Source organism: Chelonus insularis, unplaced genomic scaffold (assembly GCF_013357705.1).
Source record: "Chelonus insularis isolate UGA/USDA-ARS -01 unplaced genomic scaffold, ASM1335770v1 contig_70_pilon, whole genome shotgun sequence".
Taxonomy (NCBI): domain Eukaryota; kingdom Metazoa; phylum Arthropoda; class Insecta; order Hymenoptera; family Braconidae; genus Chelonus; species Chelonus insularis.
This window is the reverse complement of record NW_023276716.1, coordinates 577,901-587,314: the sequence shown is the minus strand read 5'-3', so window position 1 is coordinate 587,314 and position 9,414 is coordinate 577,901. Positions and strand designations below refer to the sequence as shown.

Sequence of the window (9,414 nt, the reverse complement as noted above, 5' to 3'; positions counted from 1 at the left end):
CATTTTAACATATTCTTCTCGGCTCGTTTATATTACACGAATATGAGCAGTTCCGAAGTGAAACATATACTGACATGGCGACACCTGTAGGACCTGTAGATTCTTCCCTACTCTTTACGATCCTGCAATAAGAACATGGTAGCCATTTTGGAGCAGGAGAAAGAGAGACCACAATATACAAGGTGGATTCTGTTAAAAGGGTATGGTTCATCCTTACATTATCTTTAAATTAAAACTATGTAGTGTCCAGCGAAATGATTCTGCAATCTCACCCTATATGTACATATTGAGATGCTATAGCACTTTTAAACTCAATTTTCAAACTATACCTAAATTTCTTGTCTTCGTCTTTTACCTGGCTATTTACCTATCATCTTGACCATGGTGCTGGACCGTATAGTTTCAACTGCTCCCACATGTACGCACTCGAAATCCTTTCATCAGTTATTTATATATACTGAAACACAAGCACATTAATATTAATATATTAAGCAAAGTGGCTGGATGATTTAAAAAGTAAAAACTGCACATTATAACCTACTATTGCAATTTATCATTTTTAGAAAAATATCATTATATTATGAAAGATAATTTAATTATTTATTTTTATCAGAAAAATAATTATAATTAGCAGTAAATAACGTCCTTCCTAGTAGTCTACACCCAGCCTATTAATTTATAAGTCAATGACTTGTTTAACTATACATGAACTTTGAAGATTCTTCTGGACTAAAAAATAAACAAATCATTAAATAGATGCAGATTTAATCCGTTTTTTGCTTTAAAATTAAATATTGAGTACGGAGAATTCCTTTACCTTAAATGAGTTTGATTTTTCGCTTTGCTTCTTATCTTTTTTCTTCTTCTTCTTCTTTTTTTTTGTGCGATAAATTGTTGCAAAAGAATGAAAATCGTTGAAATTATATCATAGTTGTTATATTAGAACCTTTGAAAGTTTAATGTATGCATTGTTTAGTATTTTTTCTATGGTAATGCCCAGTCAGAGCAAAGGATTCCTGAATTTTTTGACCCTCTCTTTCTCTCGAATGCCGTGGTTCTCAGTAACATTATGGTCACCATAAAAGACCCGTAAATGATAAGAATAAATCACTGATGACTTTCTAAGTATTTCAGTTTGGTATGTGTAATAAAAATCGAAAAATATGAAATTTAATGCAAACATAAGTATGTTTTTAAATGTGAATAAAAGTTTTTTAATGTCTTATTTTATTATTTTACTTTATATCACATTATATTTTATTACAATGACTCATTCATTTCTCAGAAAAAAGCCATACGTGATACTACAAAAATTAGTTTGGTGGGATTGCATTGAAGCTTATCAAAATGTCTACATTCCTGCTTCGCACACTATAATCTTACTTATTTATATATAATCAGAACTGGCCACACTAGATTGTATATGAAATTATTTAAAATGTCTTCAAGTATTTCTGAAGCACCAACCATACGTAAGAAAAATTACTTCATTAATTTTTACTGATTTATACAACAGTCTAACTTGTCTTATAAATAATTTCTTTGCCTTTAACAGTGAATAATATGCCATCGGCTGGAGTCGAATCCGCGAACCTCAAAGAACGAAACCAACACGTTACCACAGACTGCAACATAATTACAGTAGATAGGATAAAACCATACATACCATAAATCATGGTTATTATTCATAAAAAAAAACATCATTAACTTCTTTTTACTTTAAATATTTCACCGCTGTACAAGTAAAAAGGGTTAAGAGCCGTTGAAAAAATATTATATTTACTAATCGAGTAAAAGTATTTTACAATTCAGTAACTTGGCCAAACATACACATGTAGGATGTATAAATTCTTCATGATTATCATAAACTACTGAATTATCAAAGTCTTCAATGATTTTATATTTAGAAAATTGTTGTTTCAAATCATCGTAGTACTGATCGATATTAGAATGGTTTACGCTAGAAATAGATTTATATAAAACCACCATTTCAATGTTATTATAATCTTGCAAGAAGGTTTTGAGTGATTTTAGAGTAGTCAATCGTTGAGGCTTCACAATATTCTTATTAATACGTTTAGGTAGCAATGCATGTTGCTTTCTTGTGGTAAAAACATGAATATTCGATGCAGTAATTTTAAAATTTTTCCTCCTGCTTTTTGTGAGGTTTGCGAAAAACAAAATGTTACAGTAGTTGATGTTATCAGATGATTTTTGTACTTGAATGAAAAGTATCGATTTGGTAGACATGGCGAGAAACTTTAATTATCAGTTGAATCTAGCCTACATAGATACTATTCAATGAATATCAAACTAATGTATTTCAATCAAGCTAGTCGTTAATTAAAATCTAATCCACATGTAGCTTATGACAAATTGATATGAATAATGATTCTAATTAACTGTAGAAAATTTTGTCAAAATTGTCAGACCTTAAATGAGATAATTAATATATTCTAATGAATCATATTTGTGCATAATACTATATTTAATCATAAAAAACATTGTCATTTTATTTTAGGCTTTTGGAAGTAGTATTTTTAATTAATTAGCTATCAAAATATCAATGTTAAATAAATTAAAGACAATAGTATTATTTTTTATGAACAAATAATTTATTTAATAATAAATTACTACAACTACTATGTATAATAGTACATATTTTTTGATGATATTACACTTTTTTTACATGTCTAATGATAAAATACAATGCTCTTGTGTTATTGCTGATAATTCTTTAAGCCATTCATCTAGTATGACAGCGCACAATACAACGTGTTGAGTTGTTGAAATTATTGACATCATTGATTCGGGACAGCTTAATAATTGATTAAAATAAATTAATTGTTTTTATAATAAAAATTTTATTTCTGATCGAAAATAACACAGACTTGCAAAATTGAAAGAGAAAAGTTAACTGACGATAGCTCAATTATATCGAGTGAAAACCAGTCAAATGCTTGGGGGAAATACCCCGTTTCAAGTCTTAATTGAAACCATATTTATCGAGTTTGTTTTGCGTGTATACTAGTTTTAATCAATCTACAATTAATATTATAATTTATTCTAACTTGACTGAATTATAACCATTGCATGTCTATGTAATTTAGAGATATTAATGAATGTTATTGTAATATTCTTACCCATGGGAGTTATTATTCTCGTTCAAGTACGTCGTTGAATTCGGTTTTTGGTATTGTGGCACACCATTGACACCAAATTTGAATATTTGCGTGAAGTGAGATGTCAGGCTTTTACGTTTTGGCCGATCTGAAAAAAGTTATTTTACAACTTATTTATGTATACATAAATTAGCATTTAATAGAAGTAATATTATTAATTGCTTACTTCTATCAAACGGATCAGAATTAAAATTCTTTTTTGTCGCTGATAACTGTTTTATAGATGACAGCGATACATTTTGATGATCATTTATTAATTGTAATTCTCGATTTCTTAAAAAGCATCGTGCTTGGTATACTAACTCTTCAACATTCTTTACTTTTGATAGATATTGATCAATTTTATGTTTTAATGAAGCTAAAATCTGCGTTCAAAAACATACAAAATATTTAATTACTTGAAAGTGATGATAAAAATTAATTATTGGATATTTATATTATGATGATTCAATGATAAAAATTTTTTGCGTTTAAAGTTTTATTTGATTCTAAATGTCCTGTGATATTAGGAGATAAATTGAAATATCTGCAGTTTTGTCAAAATATAGATAGCTTTTTAAAAATAATTTATTCCTTTTAGTAATAACAGTATTTTTGATGGGCACTTAAAAAATATTGGTTTAAAGAAAACTAAGCCGAAAAGATATTTCTAACAGTATCTCATGCAATCACGCAATTATGCTATTATCGGGTCAAAAGTTCCTGATTTTAAACGGATATAACTCGAACAAAAATAATTCAAGGTAAATTTAAAGAAGAGAAATAAATAGCTAGTAAAATTCCTTGTAAGAAAGAAAAACAATGGAAGAAAGTGTTCACATCTTCATTACTGTAATTTGTATTTTTTATCGCTGAATAGTTTAATAATTACTGAAGATTATCTCATTATATAAGTTTGAATGGCTTCATTATTTTAATGTGGAACAATTTGTAACTGAATACTTCAACTTAAATTAATTATCATCATATGCATTTCCGTATTTTATTCTTTTTTTCCTCTCAAGAATATCTTCTTTAATCAATTTAGAAAATTTCCAACATATGAGAAGGAAATAAAAAATAATTTAAATAAATAAAATTTTCTTAGTGATTTAATTACATATATTTTATAAAAGTAACTCTTTCTATAATCTTGCTGCAGATATTTACTTTTGATAAAATAAAATTAATTAGTTCATTAAAAATCAAATATCTTACTTGAAATAACGAACGAATACTTGGCTGGAAGACTAATGACGGATTAAGTAAAAAAGATTGTAATAATGGCTGTTGATAAATGGCAAGTCGGCTAATAAGCCCAGTTAGGCGCAAGTTAACATACAAATTATTACTAGTCATGAATTCCAACTTCTTTAAAATAACATCTAAAAATTTTCCAACACTTGGCTTGCTGATTGTATCTTCATCATTCATAGATGTATTATAAATCATTAGCGAACTATTTTTATTTGTACTTTTTTCATTACTATTTTTATTATTCTTATGATTCTGAATAATATTATTATTATTGTTAATATTATTATTATTATTAGAAGATAAAATTGGCTGTTTAAATTGAGCATCAGTTACGTCTAACTCCATTGAGTTTTGAACAGGTAATTTGTCACAATTACTATTACATTGAATGAATTCTTTAGCATTGATATTGTCGGGTTCATTATTATCATTAATATAAAGCCTATCTGTAAGTGTATCTGACAATGCAAGTGCGAAGCTTTCATTATTTTTATTTTTATTCTCAAGTATCTCTTCCAAGGCGTTGAGTGAGTTTTCTTGATTATTATAATCAATATATGATGGTTGATTATGATCAATTAATGATTTAACATTTTCTATGATATCATCAGTTGATGAATATGATTCTCTTTTTTCAAAATAAGCTTCGGATTTTTTCTCTTCATTATAAAAATGATTTTTCTCATTGTTATCACTACCATCATACTTTGATGACCAATTAGAACATGATAATCTGCATAAAATAATTTGTGTTCTTGCATTGTAAAGATAAGCAAAATAATTGCCAATAAGACTGTCATCGAGTTGGCTACATAATGATAACGTTGGAGACATCAACGATTCTGAGTTTTCATATGAAATATTAGAATTGGTAGATTCGTATTTATTCTCTACACAATTTGTCCAAGATAAACAGCAAGTTGGCCGCAGTGATAATATCTTCTTCGCGGTATTTCCAGAAAAATCCAAATCTTGTAGCTTACTACGTTGTGAAAGCATAACATGAGAGCAAGGAGATAAAGATGAGAAACATAACTCTAGCATTATGTCTTCATTATTCAGATCTACTAAAGTTTCAAAAAGTGCTAGAGTTACGATGCATAACTACATTTATATAAATGAAAAAGTTTTATTAATTTAAAGAATTTTTCGATTTAATAATATTAATAATAATTTTTAAAAAACCTTACTTTTGAATTAGTAGCGATTCTTTGGATTAATACATCTAATATTCTATACCCATCATAATTTGATTCTAGTAAAAATTTGATTATTGTGTATAAAAGCCCAGGATTTGTGACTTTGTGCAAGAATAATTCTAAATAAATTGTAGCGGTGATTGCTTCATCTAAAGACGTCTAGAAAATGAGAAATAAGAAATAATGATCAATAAAGAGATTGCATTTTTGATATTGAATAACGAGATTAAATGAATTGAAAAGCAAATAATTTAATGGTAGAAGAAGAGTTGTACTTTTATCGTATTTTATTTTATGATTAATATCTTTATATCCATCTCTTCTTTCGCTATTTATAGATTGTTAATAAAAAAAAAAAAAACAAAACATCAGACTGAAATTGAATAAGATAAAAATAAATACACGAAATCCTGAGAAAATTCAATCTGTCTCAGGTGTGAAAATTGCATAAAAAATTCTGGTAAACCCGCAATATATCTAGAGTTTCTACAATACACTTTATTGTAACCTCAAACGAGAACTTTACAACTTACGACTCTTTTTCATATCGTAACCAGTTTAAATAATTTGCATAGTAATCAACCACAAAACAGGAATCTATTGGATATGAAGAAATTAACTCTTTCACTGGCAGACACACTGTACGGTGTAAAATACACGTAAATATTTATCTGTACCGTTCTCAGCCTTTAACTTTCAATTTAACTTATCAGTGATGGAGTTAATTATTTACAAGAAAATTAATTAACTTTTTTTTATACTTTAATAGTTTTTATACTTATGTATTGTATACTTGTATACTTTTTATACTTATAGATTTTATATGTAGATTAATACTGGAGAGAAACTATTATACGATCATTTGAACTCTTACGATTATTTCTCTCCTTGAAAAAAAATATTAAATATTTATTGGTAGATAAAAAACTTACCTGTAATAATGCTGGACCTAACACAGAAACTAAAAAACCTTGATATAAGTATTCTGATAATTTTTTCTGTACAGATATGTGTGAAAGTCTTGCAACAGCATTACAAAATTCTAAACAACGAATTAGATGATTTAATGATGAGATGTTGCAAACATTTTCAGGCGTTAGTCTGCACCAATCTTCATTTGGAATATCAAGTTTTCGCGGTAATAATGAATATAAACCACTTATTCCAGTAGCTAAAATCGGACAGACATTAGAATTTTCTGATAAATAATCAGCCATGTCAGGATTTTTCTGTGACAGTGATATGAATAATAACATAGCATCTCGAGCTTTTTGACCGATTGTTCCTTCTCGATGTATGAAAGGTAATAATAATGAAAGTATTAAGAATCTGGAACAAAAATTTACCTCTATTGAAGCATTTTAAGTAAGAAGATTTATTATATCTGAAAGCATATTATTGTTTTATCGAATTAAAGTTTGAAAATTCAAAAGAGTTATAAGCTAATTAAATTCATGATGAATGAGTAAATAATTTATCATATTTTAATTCGAGAAATTCGTGAGGATGAGAAGTTCGGTCTAAATTCAGCCAAGTAACGACATCTGAGGCTGTAAAAAAGCACTTATGCTGCTTTGGTGAGTTGAGAGATTGACGCAAATTGTTCAGACAGCTTGGATGGTCAAAAAAGTTATGCTTTCAAAGCAAAAGATTGAGCTCGAATTTCAATTAAAATCAAACTGTGTGCTTTTTTTTAGCGTTTTTAAATCTATAAATATTTTTTATTGCATAACCAATATTCTATTTTTTCTATTTATTGATATTTTCTATGAAAGCTTTTAAAAATGTACTTTTGATGAGAAATTGCTGTCGAAAAAATATTATATACTGATGGAGAACGATTTCTATTGTCTTTTGTCATTTTTTCACTATTGTTTTATAGAACATTACTTTACTTTTTATACTATGAAGTAGAAAAAAAGTAATAAAAGCTTTGTAAAACTTTTCTCTCAATTTTTCATTATTTTTAACCCACAAAATTCAACTGTCTAGTATTTTCTGTTCTTTCTCCGTTTTCTTACTTGTTTTGAAACTCTACATAAATTTTATTTTACATTTTCAATATTATCAATTCTCGTAACACAACTTTTATATAAACTCTATCATATTTTATATTTACTATTAAGTATTTCTGAGTAATTCTCTATTTTTACTTTTTAATCTCTATTCTAATTCCAAAAACAATATCTCAATAAAATGATATAGTTTTTGTCTTAAAACGAATACAATTACTACACAGTAATTAATCGAATTTTCTAGACGTTAATAATTTAATGATATGTTAACATATAAAGCTTTAATCTGCGAATATTAAAATATCGTGTAAAAAAAGACTGATATGATGAATGATTTACTTGCGTTTCGAGTCATCTGTCGATGAACAAAAAAAGACATCCACAAGCGTTGAATTTAGTGTTAATGCGACACAAATACTGTGAAGCAAATTTATCAATTCTGTTTCTAAATCCGGTGATAGGACATCATTCTCATAAGATTTAAGTAACTTCAACAGAGGCCTTAATATCGGCTCGTGACCAATAATTGATGCATTATACGATATTAATAATTCAAATAATTTTATAACTTTTAAATCTACAGTATTGCTGTAAATAAAAAATATATCATGTAACAAAAATTATTTATAAATCAAGATTATTATTCAAATGTTCTAAAATGTATTACCTTCTAGTTACTGCACTCCAATCATACACAATATCAAGTAAATTTTCACTTAACAAATATTCTAGACATAATAAATTTGATTGAACAGTTAAGTGACAATTTTTAAGAGTAGTATTATTGCGAAATTCAATTATTAATAATGTCACCATTTGATCTATATGATTATTAAACGCCACTAAATAATCGTGGATTGATTCATTTGTTGTCAACTACAAATAAAATATTGACAATTAAATAAATGAATCTCAAAAAATGGAGAAACACTTGACATACTTACAAATGACTGTTTTATAATGTCATGTGCTTGCTGCCAATGTTTACAAAAACTATCATAACATGCACTACGATCAGTAATATTCGTAGGAATATTTTGAGGACATTGTCTATTTGCATTATTTATAAATGCATTATTTTTTAACCAACTCATTGCAGTATTTTTAAAAAATAATTTATTATATTATGATAAGTATTTTCATGAATTTTCATCCTATTCACATCTTTTCTAAGTTATGTATAACCTATAAGAAAGAGATAGTATTGAAACATCACGGATTTTAATACATTTTCAGCTAATATGGCTACACAACACACACTTTGAAGTAAATTATTTATACTACATTTTCTAGAGAGTATTTATATGCTCTTAAATTTCACTTAATGCCTTACACTCTATTATTCTGATAATTAAAAAATTTTCACATTATAATCTACTGTAAATACGTCATATTAGACTTCAGGAATTTGATGTGACAGCTAGATATTTTCCCCAAAGAAATCAATCCCAAGAAATCCTACAGATCACGCCACTATGATCTCGTGAGATTTGAAAATGCTACATATTTTTCACCTTCTAAATTATTATTTATATTGTTAGTTTCATATAAATTATATAAGTGATAAAGAACTTAGAAAAGTGTAACGATATTATTTCTAATGACATCTAAAAACTAAGAAACTAAAGTTTACTTCATTTTTATAAAATTATGGAGCCACACATGACTGATCTTTAAAAGTTTAATTAATTTAATCAAGAATTAATTTTTTTATAGTAATGTATAATAATAATAATAAAGTCGTAGACACTAATGTTTCGTTAGACATTGGAATAAATGGAA

The 9,414-nt window shown here is 27.0% G+C and overlaps 1 protein-coding gene and 1 long non-coding RNA gene across 3 annotated transcripts; one reads left to right on the top strand and one right to left on the bottom strand.

Annotated features, from left to right (window-relative positions):
* Positions 1-99: 99 nt before the first annotated feature.
* Positions 100-2,422, top strand: LOC118070896 (uncharacterized). The gene is made up of 3 exons (XR_004690818.1): positions 100-200; positions 1,286-1,472; positions 1,556-2,422. It is a non-coding gene; the product is annotated as an uncharacterized lncRNA (long non-coding RNA).
* Positions 2,423-2,593: 171 nt separating this feature from the next.
* Positions 2,594-9,089, bottom strand: LOC118070959 (UPF0518 protein GF15501). Of its 2 annotated transcripts, XM_035089859.1 has the most exons (10): positions 8,893-9,077; positions 8,577-8,817; positions 8,300-8,508; positions 7,972-8,220; positions 6,550-6,946; positions 5,609-5,776; positions 4,380-5,522; positions 3,349-3,547; positions 3,144-3,270; positions 2,594-2,818 (listed from the first exon to the last, which is right to left on the bottom strand). In XM_035089859.1, exons 2-10 carry the CDS (start codon positions 8,724-8,726, stop codon positions 2,686-2,688), a joined length of 2,775 nt encoding a protein of 924 aa, XP_034945750.1. In that variant the 5' UTR covers positions 8,727-8,817; positions 8,893-9,077; the 3' UTR covers positions 2,594-2,685. The 2 variants fall into 2 exon arrangements, 1 of the variants encoding a protein (XP_034945750.1); XR_004690827.1 differs by lacking the exon at positions 3,349-3,547 and having other exon boundaries at positions 2,677-2,818; positions 8,577-9,089.
* Between the last annotated feature and the right edge of the window lie 325 nt (positions 9,090-9,414).

Excerpts from the sequence above, each read along its gene's own strand:
- LOC118070959 (XM_035089859.1), bottom strand. The coding sequence starts at position 8,726 with ATGAGTTGGTTAAAAAATAATGCATTTATAAATAATGCAAATAGACAA. Across the intron at positions 5,523-5,608 it reads GAATCGCTACTAATTCAAAA|TTATGCATCGTAACTCTAGC; the intron begins GTAAGGTTTTTT and ends ATATAAATGTAG. Across the intron at positions 2,819-3,143 it reads GAGAATAATAACTCCCATGG|CTGTCCCGAATCAATGATGT; the intron begins GTAAGAATATTA and ends TCAATTATTAAG.